We start from the raw sequence: 19,797 nt of genomic DNA, 5'->3' as shown, positions 1-19,797 counted from the left end.
AATTCAAAGCTGTTCTTCTTGACTTTTCCCATTCTATCTATATCCTCTATTCCCTTTTACCATTTGCGAACTTGGAAAGAAAACGCCCCCTCCTATCTCCCTCCCACAAACCCTTCATTAATGATAATCCTCAAACGTATACCCCTTGACTCCCTCAAGCACAGTAAACCGATGTGTAGTAAATGTAATATGCTCATACAACTCCCTCCCCGCCGCCCGTGCCTTCTTATGCCACGGCCCCAAACCCCCTCGATACGCATCTTCCCTGCTATGCCAAAAACCTGCTCACGAACGTCAGTTAAACCGTGTCTTCCTCAACCACCACACCACATCACGTGGCTAATTCCAGCAAGAAAAAAAACAAGAACAAGGGAATGAAAACATACAAGTTGCCAAATTCCTCCTTTCCGCATCGCTCTTTCCAAACCAGTATTTCAGCAACCCACCGGACTCACACGCCTCTCTGTGACTCTCCTCGTCCAACTTGTACAGATGATCATTATCAATGTTGTCTTTGAGTTTGCTCCGGAAGACAACGACGTAGAAGCGTGTTTCTGGCCATTCTACACCTTCGCTTTTAACAAGTGCGCGTAGGACATCGAGCACGATGTCGAGGTTGAGCGCGGAGGTGTATGGGGCTGTAGCGTAGGTGGGGAGAGTGGGTTGGAGGGATGTTAAGGCTACGGCGAGGAGGAGGGAAGGGAGAGGCAGGGGAGGGGTAGAGAGGGACAGGTAGTGGCCGGGTTTGTTGTAGGGAGATGTGATGAGGGTGTCTGAGGGGGCTGGGCCGGGCGGTGTTATTGGTGCAGGAGCTTGGGTCGGAAATTTTGGGATGACAGCGCTGATGAGCTGAGTGTAGGCTGCAGCTTGGAAGCGGTGGGCGTCGAAATCTGTGGTTATGAGGGTTGGATCTCGAAGAGTGACGCTGCGGAGTGGGATGGATTTGTTGGGTGAAGGCGGTGTAGCCGGGAGTTCTGTTATTTTGACATTCGGTTCCTTGAGGTCCGGTGCTTGGGCTGGAAGAGCAATTGTATATCCTGGTCTCTCCATGGTTTTCTTGGAATATTTCTTCCTGAAGTTGATCTGTCAGATCTCTCTTCTTTCCCTTGTACAACTGATGCCAGAATACTCCGTTGAGCATCCAACAATACTTACCTATGTTGTTTCTTCACCTTCCAGGCGTTTGGTACGTAGTTTTTGTAATTCTTTATTAATATTTTTATTCGATTTCAAGTCTCGAAACTATAGTGTGTTATTCTTTGTCACTCAAGTGTTGATTGATGATGGTACGCGGTTCGGTCATATTCCGCTCCAAGCACGTTTAATCACGCAATTCTGGTAAACGCCATTTTAGCCTCCTTGGTGACTTGGGCCCACACATAATACGGATGGCCCTAAGTCGGTATACCTTCAGTCAAAGGGTATTGGTCAGTCGTAATAGGGCGAGTCCTATACAATCTCGTTTCTTGAGTCGGTTGAGTTACTCAATCCGAGCTAGTACGTGTCCCTCTTTACCAAGTAAAGTCGTGCGGCGAGGGGACCCTGCATCAACTAAAACACGCAGGATACCCTAGTTGAAGGAAAGTCGGTGGCTACTGAGCACGTCACAGTACTTAGACGCCGTGACGCAGAAAACCCTCAAGGGTCTTGTCTAAAGTCAGTTTCATCCAATTAAATAATGATGTGAATGTGTCGATCTCGCCCAACAATCAATCAGCCCAAAGCGAATACATACATCAATCCATGATTGTCGTCAGTGCCAAGTTATGCATGCGCTGATAACCAAACGGATGGTCCTCCGTGACGGGTACCTCACAGCCATACTCTTCTATGCATGTGTCAAAAGGCTTGTTCTGCAAACGGTTATCACCGGGTGGTAATGGGAGATCGGAGCCTTTAGCTCTCAGTTCTGTCTTCAACTCCATTAAGTTTCCCCAGAGAAGGAACAGTTTTTGTTCAAGCTGTCTCAGCACTTTGGGGTTGTTCTTGAGGCTGTGATGATGTCAATCAGCATGTGACTAGCAACGATCTAAAGCTCGCTTACTCTTGCGCATTCAGTTTCAACAGGTACTGTGCTGAGCTGTTGTTCACAACAACACGCAGCTTCTCAGACACACCGCCCCGAGGTACTTCTGCGTCTTCCAGCAGGAGCACGAATCCCCACTCCCATCTTTCTTTCGGGCATGTATTGTCGGCATGCTGCTTTCCAGACCGCTTGGTCCAGTTTGGATCATTTAGAGAGTGAGCAAAGAGTTCAAGTTTGGGAGGGAACACATCAATTACGCGCACACGAGATCGGTACCGGCAATTGACAAAGGGAAGTTCATAGTCATTACACTTTTCAAGCGTGCGCACACGAAGATGAGGGTTGTGTATGATTTCAGAGATTGTGGAAGACTTCATATCCACATGAGCGCATCGGACTACATCTGGGTTAGTATAGATCAACAAGAGATGACACGAGTCTCACTATTGGTATTTACGCCACTGCGTGAGGCTTCCCATTCACGGGCCTTCTTTTCAATTTCCTGTTGCTCGGCTTCTTTCTCAACCCGCTGTCGTTCTCTTTTGGCCAATTTCTTGTCGTGTGATGTTTTGGCAGAAGGTTTTTTAGCTTCACTCTGTATTTTTTCGAAAGCTGTTACACCGCCGCCACGTTTGCTCTCGTATTCTCTCCGTCGGTTGTCGATTTCTGCAATTTCCGACGCGCTCTTCACAGAACGTATGTCGACTTGTGATTTGTTGACTTTGTCTTGATGCACTACGCCCTCAAGTTTGCCACGGGCAGACAATTTCACTCTCATGTTTCGTATGAAAACATAGTCACCTATCGCCAAGTGTTCTCTTGCCCAGTTTGCGTTTTCTTCATACAAGGTAACGCTGAGAGTCAAGTATCCGTATGGACCTTTCCAGTGTCTATCTGCAACATGGAAGCTGTCTTCCTTTTCAGGATCGGCGTAATAAAACATGCTCTCGTTTGGAGTGTAGTCGGTAACTTTCAAGTCGACTTGACCGTGATAGTGGTAGATGTTGACAACTTGTGCTCGGATGTTCGCGAAAGTGTTAAACTGCAAGTCTTTGATCAGATAGTCCCTTTTCCCTGTTTGGGTATTGAACGCAGCCGTCGCTACATGCTGTCGTATTTGCTGGCCTGAACCAGAAGAGGCGTGCTTCAGGTGTATGACAGCCATTTGCTCTGGGATTGTGGGTTGCGAAGCCCCCCAAGATGAATCGCAAGGGAGCTTTTGACTGCCAGCTTGGAAGGCATGGCTGAGCTCCGGGACAGGAATCATGTTGCTAGGGAATACAGTCATATGAGTGAATTGTCTGTCGCCAATGCATTCCATACGCCCGTTCCATTGCTTAAGCTTGGCATTACGAAGAATTATGATATCTCCAAGACCAGAGATCTTAGGGAATTTATTTGGTGGTTTGAACATGCGACCATTGATGGAGGAGTAGATACTGGTAGAGGCGTCCGCAAAGTCGTCTTGGATAGTGAAGGAAAGAACATGGTCGAGACCTTTAGAGGATTTTGGGCCATCGTAAGCGACGAGGATGCCTATTAGATTGACGCTTTGACCTTCTGATGTTGCGTCCTTGATGGCAGTGAAGCCGTTGGGCAACTGCATGGTAGCTGGGAGTGGTACCGAAAGCGGCTTAGTGTGCTATCAGGCCGTCAAAGAACAGGCACATGTCAGGACACATGCAATTACACAAAAGGAGGACGGTCTTGTAATCGTAATGATTTGCCGTGTGTATCGCATGGAATTGTGCTGAAGATATCGCCACGCCACTGGAGGGCTGGGTGAGTATACAGCCGTGATTCGGGACGAGGGGACGCGTCGTGGTGCTGATGGTGGTTGCTTGGGCGTAAGGCTCGAGCCAAGGCTAGGTGCTAGCGCCATGACCGCTTTGCCGCTTCCGCTTTCAAAATCACCCCTCTAGTTAGAAAGTTTACTCCCTTTTACAAACAAACACGACCCACCGCAATCTTGTCCGACTCAACACTCTGTCCGTCAAATCGAGTCGTTGCAGAAAATGGCCGACAAATACATCCCCGAGCACCGCCGCACGACGTTCAAGGCCAAGAGCGCGTTCAAGCCGGACGAACTCCGTCGTCGCCGTGAAGAGCAACAGGTCGAGATCCGTCGAGCAAAGCGTGAAGAGAATCTTGCCAAGCGCCGTGGTATTTCAGGACGAGACCAGCCCGGTGCCTCACTGGGCGCTGCCCCCGACAGCGACGATGAGGGCGGCAACATCGAGAGCCAGGTCCGTATACCCCCACCATGCCGTGCTTTGCCCCCTCGCCCTTGTGGCGGACTTTGTCAAAGAGGCTCGAGACTGACACAATGCGATAGCTGAACGAAGAGCTCCCCCAGATGGTCAAGGGCGTCTTCTCGGAACAGATCGATGAGCAGATCCAGGCCACAACCAAGTTCCGTAAGCTCCTCTCCAAGGAGCGCAACCCGCCCATTGAGCGCGTTATCGAGACGGGCGTAGTGAGCCGCTTTGTCGAGTTCCTTCGCTCGCCGCACACACTGGTACAATTCGAGGCCGCCTGGGCCCTTACCAACATCGCCTCTGGTTCGGCACAGCAGACACAGGTCGTCATCGAGGCGGGCGCAGTGCCCATCTTTGTCGAGCTGCTCAGCAGCCACGAGCCAGACGTGCGCGAGCAGGCTGTCTGGGCCCTAGGTAACATTGCTGGAGATAGCCCCGCATGCCGCGACTTTGTGCTGCAGGCGGGTGCTCTCCGCCCGCTGCTTGCTCTGCTGGGTGACAGCCGCAAGCTGAGCATGCTGCGCAATGCCACATGGACCCTCAGCAACTTCTGCCGTGGCAAGACCCCTCAACCCGACTGGCAAACTGTGAGTCGAGCTTCGCTGCCCCGCATGCCTGCATCCCCCTAACAATCCTGCAGATCCAGCCCGCTCTTCCCGTGCTTGCTAAGCTCGTCTACTCCCTTGACGACGAGGTCCTCATCGACGCCTGCTGGGCCATCTCATATCTGTCCGATGGCTCCAACGACAAGATCCAGGCCGTCATCGAGGCTGGCATCCCCCGCCGTCTTGTCGAGCTGCTGATGCACGCCTCCACATCGGTCCAGACACCCGCCCTGCGCTCGGTCGGTAACATTGTCACTGGCGATGACGTCCAGACCCAAGTCATCATCAACTGTGGCGCGCTCCCAGCCCTGCTGTCGCTCCTGAGCTCCACCAAGGATGGTATCCGTAAGGAGGCTTGCTGGACCATCTCCAACATCACCGCCGGCAACTCTACCCAAATTCAGGCTGTCATTGACGCCAACATCATTCCTCCCCTGATCCATCTCCTCCAGAACGGCGACTTCAAGACACGAAAGGAGGCATGCTGGGCCATTTCCAACGCCACAAGCGGTGGTCTGCAGAAGCCTGCCCAGATCCGTTACCTCGTCCAGAGCGGCTGCATCAAGCCCCTGTGTGACCTGCTCGCGTGCCCCGACAACAAGATTATCCAAGTCGCCCTTGACGGTCTAGAGAACATTCTCAAGGTCGGAGAGATGGACAAGGAGGCCGGCGAGGGTGGTGCTGGCGGCGAGCCCATCAACCGCTACGCCCTCTTCATTGAGGAGGTTGGTGGTATGGAGAAGATCCACGAGTGCCAGAACAATGCCAACGAGGAGATTTACATGAAGGCGTACAACATCATCGAAAAGTACTTTTCCGACGATGAGGGAGAGGCGGAGAACATGGCCGAAGGCGGACCCCAGGTCAACCAGGAGGGTCACTTTGGCTTTGGAGCTGCTGGTCAGCAGCAACAACAAAACTTCAACTTTGCCAACGGAGGCGACTCAATGGACATGTAAGCGGATGATTTATTCGCGACTATTGCCAATGAGTTGAGAGGGGGCATGGTCAGCCATGCAGCGCTCCCTCGATGACCCTAGCCAGCCACGAGAGGGCGACTAGAGGGGTTTGCCAGTGCCCTGGAAGGGTTTTGAGATCATACACGATATGATACGTGACCCGGGGAAGAGGCATGATTGCGGGGATTTCGAGTTTTCCTTTGCAAATGTTGCCATGTTTTCGCAGCCTTCACTTCGCCATGATTTCTATGAAGCCTCTACGATACACCGTCTTGTAACCCTCCCATGTTTGTTATCCGCATCATATCCCCGGCGTTGTGTTTGGCTGGCTCTCTGTCTGAAGCTCGGGGCGGTTTGGACTGGGCGGCCTGCTCTGCAAAGGGCGCTCTTGACATTTGGGTGCGAGGGCAAAAATATATAGTCTCAGTTCAGTCGTGCCGGCCAGATAGCTGAATTTATTATCGCCAATCCATTGGTGTTTTGGTGCCCATTTGAAAGTGAGTTGTCGTGATTGGCCCGTTCGCCGGCTGGGGGAACGGGGGAGAAGGTAGTGCGTCATTGGGCGAGGGGGGGACACGCTGTAGTGAGCGAACACCCCCGCCCGCCAGTGGTACTCATGCACGTCCAGCAACGCGCCGGGCCGTCAGCCTTTTGTGCCTTTTTAGTTTGCATTGCTGTGTAGTCGCGTGTTCGCATGCCATGAAGCTGACCCTGTGCATCTTGATATCGTGGTCTCTTGCCCATTCTCTCTGCAAATACGGTTGAGCACAAGGAACATCTTGTCCAATGCTTTGCCCCGATGGCGCAATCATCGCGGACACACCGCCTGAGCGTCACAGCCAGCACACCACTGTACATCACACATTCACCATCTACATATCGGTTCTGGTTTCCTTGCTCTGTACTCCTAGTTGCAACTACAACTGAGGCCTGAGAACAGAATAGTCGCCCACCATGTGCAGATTCATGGCAAGTCTGCTACAACACCTCCAAGTCATACCCAACTAACACATGGCAGGTCTACAAAGGCAAAGATGATATCCTTCTCTCTGAACTCATTCTCAACCCTACTCACTCTATCCTCACACAATCATTCGATTCGCGCCTACGACTAGTACGTTCCCCGTTCCATTTCCTCTAAGCGTCATCCACCTCGCCCTCCAAACTAATACAACCACCACTCCAGGACCGCCGCCGCCCACACAATGGCGACGGCTTCGGCATCGGCTACTACACCTCTCCCTCCTTAGGCCCCACGCCCTGCGTCTTCACCTCCACAATCCCCGCCTGGAACTGCATCAACCTCTCGCGCATCGCCTCCAAAACGACCTCGTCCCTCATCTTCGCCCACGTACGCGCCACAACCGAAGGCAACCTCAGCGACAGCAACTGCCACCCCTTCAGCTACAAAAGCATCATGTTCATGCACAATGGCGGCATCGGCGCCTGGCGCCAAATCAAGCGCCGCTTCGCCCTCAGCCTCGCCGAGAAATGGTTCAACGTCGTCGGCGGCTCCACTGACAGCGAATGGGCCTTTGCCATGTTCCTCGACTGCCTCGCCAACGCCGGCGTCTCCCCCGACAAAGAAGTAGAGCCCGGTGTTGGCTTCGGACATACGGTGCTCAGGAAGGCGCTGCTGAAGACGATTGAGCGAATCAATGCCTTGATTAAGGAGGTCGTGGGCGAGCAGGGGGTCGGGGAAGAGGATAGTAGGAGTTTATTGAATTTCGCGGTCACGGATGGGGTTAGTGTCGTGTGCTCGCGCTATGTCAGTTCGACGAAAGATGAGGCCGCGAGTCTGTTTTTCAGTAGTGGGACTAGTTGGAAGGAACTTGGCGGAGATGCGCATCGTGGTGCTGCTGCTGCTGCGTCGGTGGGCAGCGATGATGGGAGTAGCACTGGCGGTGTGGAAAGCGAGGACAGAGAAAGGAACTACGTGATGGAGAGGAGGGATAAGGGATCCGATATCGTGCTCGTAGCCAGTGAGCCCTTGACGTTTGAACGCGGTATGTTAACATTCCCCTTTCTTCCTCTCATCCTTTTTATCTGTTTTTTTTTGATACCCAATGCGAAATCAAGGCTAATGAGTTATATAGATAATTGGGTCACAGTTCCCACAAATAGTACCCTAACTATTTCAAAGCAGACGGTCATGATTCATCCCATTGTAGATGAGTTTTACTCCTCGAACCCGGCGCATGCGCGTAGTGCGCAGTTTGCTAAAGCAAAGGGGCAGACGGTTACGGGGAAGGCATGAGAGTGTGATTTTTTTTTCCTTTTCGAGTTGGGATTTGAAGAGGGCCATGGGGTGTTTGGAGTACAAGGGGCGTTGAAGGTTGGTACTTTTGGCGTCTGTGTTTCCTTGATTTTTGGGAAGGAAAGGAATGATAGTACTCTTTTTCGTTCTTACGTACGATTTAGTAGGATCATTATGCACACGAATTTTGTCATATCAAGATGTTGAACGAAAACAAGTGTATTTGAAGTCTAAGCCAAAAACTTGCACTATTACATTTTCTATATCCTTCCCACCTTCACGCTGCAAGCGCCTTCAAGACATCCGGATGCTTCCTCTTCCGCGCCGGATACGCCTTTTCGGCCTTAAACGCATCAATACGATCGCCATCAAGCAAAAAATCGTACTTTTCCACTACAGCCTTGCAAAATTCCACCCATGCCGTGTTGAGATAGCCATGGCCTTCCTTCTTTTCCTCGATACTTAGACAGCTGTAGTCGATGCTCCACCGTGCGAGTTGCTTCCAGCTGTACAGTGACATGCTCGGCGCGCCGACCATGATTTGATAGAATTCGTGGGACATGGAGTTACTATGTTAAACCGTTAGCGATTCTGAGATACCAAGAGAATATAATAGTTGGAGAGGAAGTCCCACCTGAATAGAGATGGATTATCAGAATTGACAGTGCAAGGTATACCCGCAGCCAGCAACTCTGGATACGGATGCTCCTTTACGTTTCTACAGAGATGCAAGAGTTCATTGGAAATAGGGCACAGCTCGATGCAGATCCCGGGGCTAGACTCTGTCTTTCTGAATTTCTCGAGCAAGTGCGGGTGCTTCATGAGGGCGAAACCATGGCCGATGCGCTGCGAGTTGAGGGCGACTGCGTCGTAGAGATTGGATTTTTTGGGATCGTCGGAGCCGCCTGTGTCTAGGAGCGTTTCACCGGCATGAAACATGAAGGGGATTTCCAGATTTAGTGCTTTGCATGTTTCCTGGAAGGCGACGAGTTGGGTTCTGTAAAAGTCAATGTGGTTGGGTCGGTCTTCAGCGCCGACGAGGTCGAATCCTGTATGTGTGTTAGAAACTAAACGCACCTCTTTAGACTTGTTCTTGGCACTTACCGCAGATGAGCTTGGGGAACTGAATCTTGAGCTTGATACAGTCCCTCATTTCGTTCTCCATCATCTTAGGTGGTATTGATCGAGGCGTGCAGTATATGATCTTGAGTCCGAACGGGAACTTGTGAATCTCACCTCTTTGCCTTAGCTCAGCCTTCTTTGCCTCTACTCCCTCAATAATGAGCTTCATCTGAGCAGCATTATCAACACGATCCTCTGGCTTTCCACTATCTCCAGGAATGAACTTGTCTAAAAGCATTGGTCGTAGTTCAGCATACATGACCCTTTCCTCAATCATTCGGTCAATGGCATCGCTTATATAGGATACGTAGACACTTTTGTAGTTTAGAAGCCCTTTAAAAGCCCTTGTGGCTTGGTTGAATCGCGCCCAGACCCTGTGTGGGTATCAGCAGATGGTTTTCTCAAGTAGCAACAGACATACCCATTAACAGTCTGGTCGGGACGGTAAGCCTCCTCTTGACTAAGTACCATTTTCGACCTTAGCCAGTTCTCGGCTGGCCTTAATAGAGCACGAGGTGCCGATTCTCCACAATGTTGTGGCTGCCCATCGCGGAAAGTCCCTGGTTCTTGCTGCAGGTACTGGCCAGGAAATTTCTTTTCAAACTCCTCCTGGAACTTCGCCCATGGCATCCAGATCTGCTTTTGAAACTCTTCCTTTTTGAGATCGGCCGGCGTTGTGACAAGAGGATAATCCATTGAAAATATGTCAACGTTAGGATTGATAGTGTTTGGATCTAGGACATTAAAGACCAACTCGGTCGTGGCCAACTGCTGCTCATCTTGGATGCGCTGAATGCTGCGGATATACATGTTCTTCATTGTTCGGGCTCGTACAAGAAGAATTTCAGGATGTAATTCAGCATTGAAGTGCAGATGCAGAAGGCCCCCCTTGGGCACCATCTTGGATATCTCAAACAACTTGCTGTCCTTATCTATCCGATCTTTGTTAGTAAGAAACTGGCCACCCATGTCCTGATCTTCAACATCCGGGAGCGACTCTGACGCCAGATTTCCAAAGGTAACGATGCGTTCATACTCGCGAATCTGCTGTATGATGGTGGCAGCTCTTCTCTCTACCCTATCTTGCTCAGACGTTGAGTTACTGTTGGGCCTTGCTTCCCGATCCCAAGCGTTATCTTCTTCTACTTGAAGAAGGTTGCTCCTCTGTTGCCCGTATCTCTCCGATGCTGTTGCATCCTTTAGTTCCTGGTCAAACTTGGCCAAGGCCTGTGCCTCTTGCTGTTGTTGCATTTGGCTATCAGGAATCGGATCAGGGGCCTCCATATCTGCAGGATGAAAGGGCACCTTTCGTGTTGGATGCGAACTCGTCGCTCTTTTTCTCTTCTTTGGTGAGTCAGCTGTCATGACCAGCCTGTTTGGATCCTCTGGAGACGTGTGTCTGCCACGTACAAAGCTGCGTGCATTGGTTAGTACAGACGTGCACACGACATGCGTGGTTTAGTCCAAGACTCACAATGTGGGGATCACAATACCACACTTGGCCAGCAAGCCTGGGCGGGCTTGTTGAGACGCACTCGAAGGTTTGATGTCGCCGTCAGTGGGCATACCGGTGATTGTTTTGGCAAGATGATTATGGTCGGCTGTTCATGCCGGTGCGCATAAAGTCGCAGGGAGAGCAATGCAATGATGATCGCATCCGGTTGCACCTGCATTCAAAAACCCCTCGAGGCAAATTTCTTGCTTCACCGGTCTAGGCTGTGAGCAAAACTCGGTGTAAGACGAGTTGTTGGCTGGTATATTGATGCTCTATTTGGGTAAGGCCTTCAACTACCGGCGAAACCTAGCCTGGTGTTGTCGATGGAGTAGTACCAGTGTCAAATGTTGTAGGCCCGATGTTTGGCCTAAGGCACGTGGCCGTACGAATCAGTAAAGTAGTTTGATGAGTGGAGTTCCGGTGTAGCTATATGGGCTGCGCCTCGATCACGCCTTGTCCTGTTGCCTGGGGATGAAGAGAAGAGGATGAGAAGGGGCGTGAATGACGGCATGTTTGATAGTGTCTGCCTCGTGATGGCAACCGCAACAGACACGCTATGGAAAAGGAAGGAGCGTCCACATACATCAGCGCACACTTTCTGCGAATGTTCCCTTCTTCTCTTGACGCCTCAGATACATGCGACACCACATCCAACGTCTTGTTGATACAATTAGGCCGTGAGCGCAGCTGTCGCTGTCGGATCGTTTCACGTCAAGCCCAGCCTAGTACACTTTGCCGTCGGAGGGGGCGCAGCAGTCGACAGGCTCAAGGCGTTTATCACGACAAGCGGGTCAGTTCCTGGAGAGAAGGCTAGAGTCACTGGCACAATTGAGGCTATGCAAAAAAGCCACAGGCCATCTGCGAGACCCCTCATTCACCAGGCTCCAATCGCATGGGGCTTTGGACATGCATCGACACTCGCTTCCTTCGATGCAGCGCGAACCGACAGCCTTCTAACCCGAGCGGTAACACAGGCGCTTTTGGCCCCCCAGCTGCAGCCCGTACAACATTCGTTCCACGCCTCCACGCGTCGTCACCGTCATGCATGCCTTTGTGCCTCGAATTTTTGTTTGATATATATCAACTTCTACTAACTGTGCTCGCCTTGACGCCGCACTTCAATCCACGCCGCCTTCAAATCGAACCCATGCCGCATCTCTGCCTTTTTACGCCTTCGTTCCGTTCCGCCCTCTAGAGACCCCCAGTGCTTACCGACATGTATTGGCTTCCGGCCGACAACGATGGGAAACTCTCCTACAAAGAATTGCAGCTCGACATTGTTGGCTTCCTGGCCATTTTGGGAGAGGGTTCCGTACTGGCCAACGCGCAAGTCTCAACACTTTCCAGATGGATCTTCTTGCCGCGCCTGCTGCCAGCACCTCAGGCTCTCATGAGACCCACGAGACCAAGTAATCTTGAATCGTTTCCAGGCCATGTGACGGGCATTGTCTCGGGCAACCACCGAGATCACATTAACCATATTGGCAACATTGTCTGGTGAGTGCACCATTACTGGTAAACTTCGCTACTAGCAAGTTCCGACAAGGCACCTCCCCGCCTGTCTACCAGACTCTGTAACACACGCGACAGCGATCACGGCGGCATGCTTACAGAAGCCTACTAGCGATGCTAACAATCTCCCTGATTTCTGTGTCCGCGTCGTCCAAATAAAACGCGTTAACGAGAAGGACCTCAAATCGAAGACTTTCGGCCCGCTCACCGTCGTCCTCCTTATTGGTTTCGTCCTCTCCGTCTTGCTCCTAGCCTTGTCGATATGGCAAGACGACGGCATGTCTATAGTAGCTACGCTGGTGCTATCGTTCCTCTCTAGTCTGATTGGACTGAGCAACAAATGGCGATTGAAACTCACCAAACGCCCCGACAAAAACCGCAAGGTACCACGCGGAGATCTTGTGATACGATATTTGAAGGGCAGTTTCTTGGTGGTGCGATGTGAGGAAGATGTTGCTCGGGAACTTTACTTTGCACCCGAAGGCATCCACTACCTCATCACACACGCTCCCGTATACCGGCTACTGAGCTTGATAGGCACCATGATGCTCATGGGCGGCGTCATCTGTCTCGCCAATGCGCAAATCCAAGTCCAAATTGCGTGGGCAGGCTCTTATATGCTCCTCAACGCATCGTACTGGATCGTGGCTGCATTACCCAGCAAGATGCACTGGGATACTTCTTGCTACGAGGTGATATCCGAGTGTCTTACCGGCTCCGACATGGACGCGAAGGGCTATCCGTCTGAAAGTACATCGTATACATGGGCTCTGTGGAAGGCAATTTGTGTTACCAAAGAGACGGATTGGGTACTGAAGAGTTCGGCTTGTCCCGACACGGAAGCGTGGAAGGACTGGTTGAGGGAAGCCAAAGCGTGCAGCCAAGACGTCAGGCTGGTGGACGATGTAGAGATATCCAAAGGCAAAACCATGTGGGAAGTGCCTGAGTGGGACCCTCAGGCATCCCTGACACGCATAATAGCGGAACATGCAAGTGGTGAGCACAAGAAGTATGAGGTTGTTTGACAGGATACGACTTGGATTTTTTTCTCTTCCTCCTCTCTCCTCTGGAATTGGGCCTTTCCTTTCTCTCTCTGGATTTTTTTATGCATAGCTCTGGGAAAACAAGGGATTCCACCACGGCCATTATCATCATCGGACGAAGTTCAACGACATTTAAGGGGAAAAAACGACGACATTTCAAACGACGGCTTGTTCAAGGTACCATGGGCCACAAACCATTATTATACGTTTATCGCGCATATACCATTTCTCACGACGACATGTTTTCGCATCATCAGGCATTCTTTCCTGTTTTTTCTTCTATATTTTGACAGCAAAAAGCCATTCAATTACTGCATAGCTATCATATCGCATCTCATGCACATAGGTTATCAATTGAGGAAACTTTACTTTTGGTACTTGGCCTACAATAATTGGATGCTCTTGGTATTTAGAGATGCACAAGAGGTCAAGCAAAGTCCACCTCTTGGGCACCTTTGCTGTTGTATTCAAATTCCACTCATCTAGCACGGGGAAATATTTTTGGTTCTCGAAAAGAGTTGTCTCTTGTTTAACGGCCGAGCAATACATAGCTGCAGCACCAAGGACACGCGACTTAAGCAGTGGCCTTGTTTCTCCGAGTGGAGTCCGGAGGCAGCCTTCTCTGCGCATACCGATATCAAGAAGGTGGGCTTGTCAGATGTGACATGAAGCTTTTGGGCTTCTTGAAGAGGGCTTCCCCACTGTCTGCATTGGTCTGAACAACATCCACTCTTCAGGTCGCGCTCCTCCACCGTTGCTCGTGCTCCACTTTTCTCTTCACCACGCTCCTCAGCCACTTGTCCAAGCTCTCTGCTTCAGCCTGCGCGTCAATTTCCATTGCATCGCCCTCAACGTCCAATTTGATGCCGCCTTGGTCTTCGCTGTCGTCCTCGCCGCAACACGTCTCCTCAGCCATTTGACAGGCTTCGTTCCAATCTTCATAACTAAAGGATCCTTCGCTCTCACTCAACAACATCTTTCTCTTGCCCGAAAAAGCGAAGACATGGACCGAGCGTATGGGTTTCGCGCGCAAGAGTTGGTTGGCGGTCGGGAATAGAAGCGCCGAAGAAGGTGGGGCAGGTTGCGCGACGAGTACAGATGTGAGAGTTGTAGATAGGGGTATCGAGGCAGAGAGAAGGGCGAGAAGCGCGGTATGGAGGAGGTGGGGGAGGAGAGAAAGAGACTTGGGATGGTTGTCAGCGATCTTGGCCGTGGCGACGAACAGTAGACTGCAGACGAACCGTATTGACACCTGCGGTACTATCTTCCTCTGGTAAGCTCCTCACTTGCAGGGTGATTTGAACCAGTGTTCGTGGTATCGATTGCGTCAGGATAATGCTGCGCAGCGTGTTGTGCACGAGGGTTTCGAGGTGTCGCTCTCTTGGGCCTTTCACAGAATCATGGTCAGCACCGAGCTATCTTTGACATTCTACTATCGGATACCAATACGCACTTCCTACGCCCGCGGCTGGCCTCAGGTTGACTTCAATGGCGGCTTCTTCTGGCAACTCATCGCGCCGCTGCACCTCGATTGGCCCATTGACGGCGCCGATGATGGAGTACCCATTCTGTGTATATGTCGCTGAGCCATCGGCACGATTCAGGTGGGTGAGGGTAACTGTTGGGACAACCATGGCTGGATGTATTTGTGTATTGTATGCGCGTGTCGGCGTCGTCATGGGTTGGTGGCGCCCATGTCCAAAAGTTTTGGTGGGGAGATAAGCTTTGGTCGCGGAGCGCACATGAGCTCTATGCGACCGAGGTGCCAGCCAGCATCACCGCGGCCAACCCAGCCAGCCAGCCAGCCCATTGCGCCTGGGACGTGTTGGCCAGCCAGCCTCCTCACTCGCCTTTCACCGCCATCTCACCCCCGGCGCTCCCTCTGTACAAACTCCCCGCACAACTGTCCACCTCGTACCACCAGTACGGTTTGTGTGCCAATCGCAGAGTGAAACCCACATCATGGCCGGCTCTTCGCGCAACGCCTCGCCTATCAAGCGGCTGATGACGGAGCTGCAAACATACCAATCCAACAAGAACGATGTCCTCTACGACCTGGGGCCCACCGACGACGACGTCATGCAATGGCGCGCCGTCATGAAAGGTGTACCAGGAACCGCATACGAAGGTACATGCAGTCACCTCTTCCACATGCTCTTCACGCTACTAACACATACCCAAACAGACGGTTGCTGGCTCCTCTCCATCTCCATCCCCTCAACCTACCCCCTCGCACCCCCCACCGTCCGCTTCATAACTCCAATCTGCCACCCCAACGTCGACTTTAAAACCGGAGAAATCTGCCTTGACCTTCTCAAGACCTCGTGGACCCCTGCATACACTATTTCTACGACTATGACCAGTATCCACCAACTGCTTACCAGCGCAGAGCCAGACAGCCCGCTCAACGTCGACGTCGCGCAGTTATTTCGCACAGGTGATGAGGTTGGCGCACGTAGCTTGATCCGCTGGTATACTGCTAGTGAGAAGTATGCATGGAAGGATAAATATTAGACATTTCAAGCTGTCGGGAAGTAACGAGAGTTGACGGATAGTATTGGCGTTTTTTCTCCTCTTTTGCAATTGTTTTGGGCAATGATACCCAAGTAAACTGACTCAAATTATCCCCCAAAGAAAACATATCATGTGAATTTACTGTTTTGATCATTTCTTAAACCTTGAAACCGATATTCTTCTATCTATTCTTGGAAAGCAAAAATCATATAGGGATAACTATATTAAGAATATCATTTACTAAGAATGAAACTAGTAAGCCCTTATCACAATTAAAACACAGACAAACAAATACCTTGGAACTTTTCTCCAGCTAATAAACTATACTTAACTTGACTTCCCCACAGCTGAATGGTTCCATAAAACCCCACATATCCTGCAATCTAGAACCCATTTCAGTAGGAAAGAACAAGCGAAATACCAAGAGTAATGTTACTTGTTTTGTGCCAATGTTGCTTTCAGCCGCGTTGCAGCAATAGCAGCAGCAGTAGTAGCCCCGCCTAACTTTGTCATGTTCTCCGCGGAATGCCAATCGAGAGCTGAAAAAAAAGCGTACTTTCGGAATTTCCCATGGGGAATTTTTGATCACGTAATATTTATTTAGTTGCTTAGTTACCCTTTTTCTTTCTGAATCTAGAAAAGGGAAGGGGAAAAAAGGTTTAGAGTTTCGAAGTTATGTGCGATATAGTGAAAGGACATGAAGGAAAGAGAGAGATATGGGAGATGTGAAAAAAAAAGTTGTATGGAAATGAACGATATCATAATTCTAACAAAAGGGAACCATATTCTCTATCTAATCATTAAAAAAAATAACTACGCAAGAAAATCATATACCCATGGTCCGTAGTTCCGTCATACAATCTCCTACTGCTTCCATCCATACACCGTAGACCCAACCCTCACAACAAAAAAGTCTTGCATGTACCTTCCCCATGTACCCTCTGACTCTCTCCCTCCCCCCTCCCCCCAAAGTACAACCCACACCCACACACACCAATCCCCGCCCCACAAATCCTATAATTCCCTACCCGCAGCCCGCACCGGCATCCTTAGACCCCCCCCCCTCTCCCCGATCACCTTATTTTCCCTCGCACTCAGCTACCAAGCACGCACGCCACCACGCGGCGCTAACGCACGCCTCATGCTGCAAATCGACAGGGTGGTGCCTCGTATGCGGTTCACGCCGTTGAGTGGGTGGGTTTTTTTGGCTGCGAAGGGTTTTGGGGTCACGCGGCTCGAGATAGCTGGGCGGACAGCGAAGCAAGGACAAGCGCCAATGTGCTACTTGCTTGTTTTTCTTTGGGTGCGGCTGTCTGGGGTTCGGGGGGAGGGAGATGAGAATCCCGGGTTTTTCTGGGGGAGGTTGGGCGGGTGGGATGAGGAGAGGAAGGGAGAGATGAGAGTGTGTATGGGTGAGTAGGTAGAGGGAAGGATGAGCTGAGGCTGGAGGTAGATGCTGGAAGAAGGGCAGAGTAGAATAGTCGGCAGAGAATGAGGTTGTGCGTCGTGTTTTTGCTCTTTTCCTCTCTCCATCTTCTCTCAAAGCATCAACGCTTGAGATGGTATTGTCAATTACACGCCCTTAGAAGCCTCATTTTTTGTTCTTGTTTTTTGCCTTTTCAGCCGCGCGGATAATAGGGCGATATGCGGATTTTTGCGGGATAAAAGAAGAAGAATAAGAAAAACAACACGACATCATCCTGCGTTGATGGTCCATTGGCTGCGTCTCCAGCCTCTTGTCGAGATAGTGACGACGCCTTCGCGGATAGTGTCATTTTCTGGGCTGATATTTGTGGGGATGCGGCGTGAATAGAGGATAGTCTCGAGTTCTTCGGGCCTTTTATCTGTAGGCGCTTCCGTTTTCATGCCCTCTTTTATGACTTCTGCGACTGCGATTGTTGGCAAGGGAACTGGAAAGTACGGTGCGTCGTATGGTCCGGGAAGACTTTGCGGCGGTGCTATCCATGGGTATATGGGTGAACGAGATGGTTCCAGAGTTTCCTGCTTGAGGGATTCAAGGTATTCGTTTTGGTTTTGTTCCAGTGATGACTGATGAGTCGTGTCGTGACTTTGTGCTTCCAGGTCGATGTTCTCTTTCGAGTCCGCATCTGGATGCACCTGCTTTCCCGCAGACACATCCATCTGTCCACCCTGAGACGAATCTTTTCGTTTTTTGACAACCAAATTCTCTTGGCCCATGCCCGAGTCCTCCATCTTCTCATCAAAACGCAACACGCTTTTTCTTCTTTTCCCCAGAATACGTGCGATTGATCGCACGGTTATTGCAAACAAAGAAACCAGCAAGATAGTGCTAAAAAGAGTCTGTGACTCAAAAGATGAGCGCCAACCATCTAAGCAGCCAACCCCAGTAGATATAGGGAGTGGAGGCATCGGAGCAGTGATGACGACGGTGCGACGGATATAGGCCTTGGCACAGTACTTCTAAGCAACTGACGAATTAACAAATATAGAGATGCTGCAGGCCGGGATAGCTCTAGATTACTTTGGTCAGTAGACTGGACAGCAGCAAGGCAGCCTTTTCATATGACACACCTCAGAAAAGGGATGGGGCAACTCGTTAGCATAAGCACTAGGGACACGAAGCCTCCGGTCGATAGTATCGAGATCGAGTTTTTACAAGACTCGTGGGCAAAAGCTTCTAGTCTGTTCCCGTATAACTTGCACCGGGGTCCTGGACGTTATCAATAAAAAGAGATATATGGGGCGGGACAGGAAGAAGCTGATATGATGAAGCCAAAAAGCCACGAGTATTATTGTTCCTGCATTTCGCTTCCCTCGACAACGATGCCATTGTGAATTACTTATTTACCTTTTGACGGCGACATCAGCAAGCCCAGGTGACACTGAAACATGATGATTTCGAGATGCTAGCTCGCCGCGATCTGGTGGCACTGGCAAAAAGTGCCACACGCTAGGATGAAGCGAAAAGCCCGGATAGAGGGCGAATCGAGTAAAAGGTACCAGACATGGTCCATCTCAGCTGTATCGTGCCGGCGGCAGGCGCAACATGACAGATGTTACCAGGGAATCGGCTTAGGGTGGTGGGCGGTCTCAGCACGTCAACCAGCGTATTTGCAGCTTGGCAGCTCCTTGTTCAGCTCGAGTGCGCAATGGTGGCGTTCGTTGTGGCGCTGGCCGCTCGGCATTCCGCCGGATTGGCAGGGGTAACCCGAATCGCATCTCTGCGCCAGGGAACAACGGCGAGCTGGCGCGGAACGCATTCGACCATAGCCGTCGTGGGCCATTTTACTGGTGCACTGTGGCGTAATCATTGAGGCACAAAGGGGGTGTGGAGTGGCCAAGACAACATGTCCCGTGATGAGTGGGTTTCAGCTTGTGCGCAGACGCCAACCGAAAGGCAACCCGCACCCATGTCGACATACTTACCCTACCCCCAATCCACCAACAGGTAAAACTGGTTATCAGAGTGCAGCTTGACGCCCATCTATATACTTGCACCAATCGCTTCCTCGAAACAGCCGCCGTTTCCGCTCCATGTGGGGCTGTTTACTGCGATTTCGTGCAGCAAATGATTGCCTCTACCATGTGAATGGTAACTGTTAGCGACCTCCGGCTTTGATGGCTTCCGCAATTCTACCCTCACCGATTCTAGTCTCTTGGGCGTCAATGTCTATCTCAATCTGGTTAACTCTGCTGGTACTCACGCTGTACAGATGCTGCCACAATTTGTCAAAGCGCTCGCGATCTTCGATGCCTTGTATCCCGCTGTAATATCGATTCTCATCTTGATCGCATACTTACAGATTTTAGTACCTAGCCAGCATGGACCTCGAGCGGTCTTGTGCAAAGGCTAGCTAGCATCCACGACTAGACTATTCCGAACGTGCTACGTGGTCAGCTACACACACCAACTTTTAAGCAGAAATTTTTCATCGAAACTCGTCAATTTTCTATCCGATATAGGGGTAACACGTCGCGAGAAATCGATTTACGCCAACTCTAACGTGTGCAGCCCTCTCGTTGA

General features: G+C 50.9%; 11 protein-coding genes across 11 annotated transcripts; 6 read left to right on the top strand and 5 right to left on the bottom strand.

Moving 5' to 3' along the window:
* Positions 1-117: 117 nt before the first annotated feature.
* On the bottom strand, positions 118-1,050 carry COCCADRAFT_39888 (uncharacterized protein; the record flags this gene model as incomplete). The annotated part of the gene is made up of 2 exons (XM_007717718.1): positions 118-281; positions 387-1,050. 2 exons carry the CDS (start codon positions 1,048-1,050, stop codon positions 118-120), a joined length of 828 nt encoding a protein of 275 aa, XP_007715908.1.
* A 686-nt stretch (positions 1,051-1,736) lies between these two features.
* COCCADRAFT_105604 (uncharacterized protein) lies at positions 1,737-3,632 on the bottom strand (the record flags this gene model as incomplete). Its single annotated transcript, XM_007717717.1, has 3 exons — positions 1,737-1,992; positions 2,045-2,423; positions 2,471-3,632. The coding sequence occupies 3 exons, from the start codon at positions 3,630-3,632 to the stop codon at positions 1,737-1,739; spliced, it is 1,797 nt and encodes a 598-aa protein (XP_007715907.1).
* Positions 3,633-4,041: 409 nt separating this feature from the next.
* On the top strand, positions 4,042-5,848 carry COCCADRAFT_39886 (uncharacterized protein; the record flags this gene model as incomplete). Its single annotated transcript, XM_007717716.1, has 3 exons — positions 4,042-4,272; positions 4,362-4,871; positions 4,925-5,848. The coding sequence occupies 3 exons, from the start codon at positions 4,042-4,044 to the stop codon at positions 5,846-5,848; spliced, it is 1,665 nt and encodes a 554-aa protein (XP_007715906.1).
* A 954-nt stretch (positions 5,849-6,802) lies between these two features.
* Positions 6,803-8,105, top strand: COCCADRAFT_39885 (uncharacterized protein; the record flags this gene model as incomplete). Its single annotated transcript, XM_007717715.1, has 4 exons — positions 6,803-6,817; positions 6,867-6,962; positions 7,035-7,854; positions 7,945-8,105. The coding sequence occupies 4 exons, from the start codon at positions 6,803-6,805 to the stop codon at positions 8,103-8,105; spliced, it is 1,092 nt and encodes a 363-aa protein (XP_007715905.1).
* A 277-nt stretch (positions 8,106-8,382) lies between these two features.
* Positions 8,383-10,793, bottom strand: COCCADRAFT_105593 (uncharacterized protein; the record flags this gene model as incomplete). The annotated part of the gene is made up of 5 exons (XM_007717714.1): positions 8,383-8,674; positions 8,740-9,154; positions 9,210-9,601; positions 9,649-10,641; positions 10,702-10,793. 5 exons carry the CDS (start codon positions 10,791-10,793, stop codon positions 8,383-8,385), a joined length of 2,184 nt encoding a protein of 727 aa, XP_007715904.1.
* A 533-nt stretch (positions 10,794-11,326) lies between these two features.
* COCCADRAFT_105615 (uncharacterized protein) lies at positions 11,327-11,536 on the top strand (the record flags this gene model as incomplete). The annotated part of the gene is made up of 1 exon (XM_007717713.1): positions 11,327-11,536. One exon carries the CDS (start codon positions 11,327-11,329, stop codon positions 11,534-11,536), a length of 210 nt encoding a protein of 69 aa, XP_007715903.1.
* A 402-nt stretch (positions 11,537-11,938) lies between these two features.
* Positions 11,939-13,259, top strand: COCCADRAFT_39883 (uncharacterized protein; the record flags this gene model as incomplete). The annotated part of the gene is made up of 2 exons (XM_007717712.1): positions 11,939-12,219; positions 12,347-13,259. 2 exons carry the CDS (start codon positions 11,939-11,941, stop codon positions 13,257-13,259), a joined length of 1,194 nt encoding a protein of 397 aa, XP_007715902.1.
* A 751-nt stretch (positions 13,260-14,010) lies between these two features.
* On the bottom strand, positions 14,011-14,911 carry COCCADRAFT_105630 (uncharacterized protein; the record flags this gene model as incomplete). Its single annotated transcript, XM_007717711.1, has 3 exons — positions 14,011-14,460; positions 14,519-14,664; positions 14,731-14,911. The coding sequence occupies 3 exons, from the start codon at positions 14,909-14,911 to the stop codon at positions 14,011-14,013; spliced, it is 777 nt and encodes a 258-aa protein (XP_007715901.1).
* Positions 14,912-15,239: 328 nt separating this feature from the next.
* COCCADRAFT_39881 (uncharacterized protein) lies at positions 15,240-15,791 on the top strand (the record flags this gene model as incomplete). The annotated part of the gene is made up of 2 exons (XM_007717710.1): positions 15,240-15,405; positions 15,463-15,791. 2 exons carry the CDS (start codon positions 15,240-15,242, stop codon positions 15,789-15,791), a joined length of 495 nt encoding a protein of 164 aa, XP_007715900.1.
* A 1,695-nt stretch (positions 15,792-17,486) lies between these two features.
* On the bottom strand, positions 17,487-18,182 carry COCCADRAFT_105584 (uncharacterized protein; the record flags this gene model as incomplete). Its single annotated transcript, XM_007717709.1, has 1 exon — positions 17,487-18,182. The coding sequence occupies one exon, from the start codon at positions 18,180-18,182 to the stop codon at positions 17,487-17,489; it is 696 nt and encodes a 231-aa protein (XP_007715899.1).
* Positions 18,183-19,372: 1,190 nt separating this feature from the next.
* COCCADRAFT_105612 (uncharacterized protein) lies at positions 19,373-19,627 on the top strand (the record flags this gene model as incomplete). Its single annotated transcript, XM_007717708.1, has 1 exon — positions 19,373-19,627. A coding segment is annotated over one exon (255 nt), but the record flags the coding sequence as incomplete, so codon positions are not given.
* Between the last annotated feature and the right edge of the window lie 170 nt (positions 19,628-19,797).

The sequence above is a fragment of the Bipolaris zeicola genome, assembly GCF_000523435.1.
Source record: "Bipolaris zeicola 26-R-13 unplaced genomic scaffold scaffold_192, whole genome shotgun sequence".
NCBI lineage: Eukaryota > Fungi > Ascomycota > Dothideomycetes > Pleosporales > Pleosporaceae > Bipolaris > Bipolaris zeicola.
This window is presented reverse-complemented; position numbering and strand designations above follow the sequence as displayed.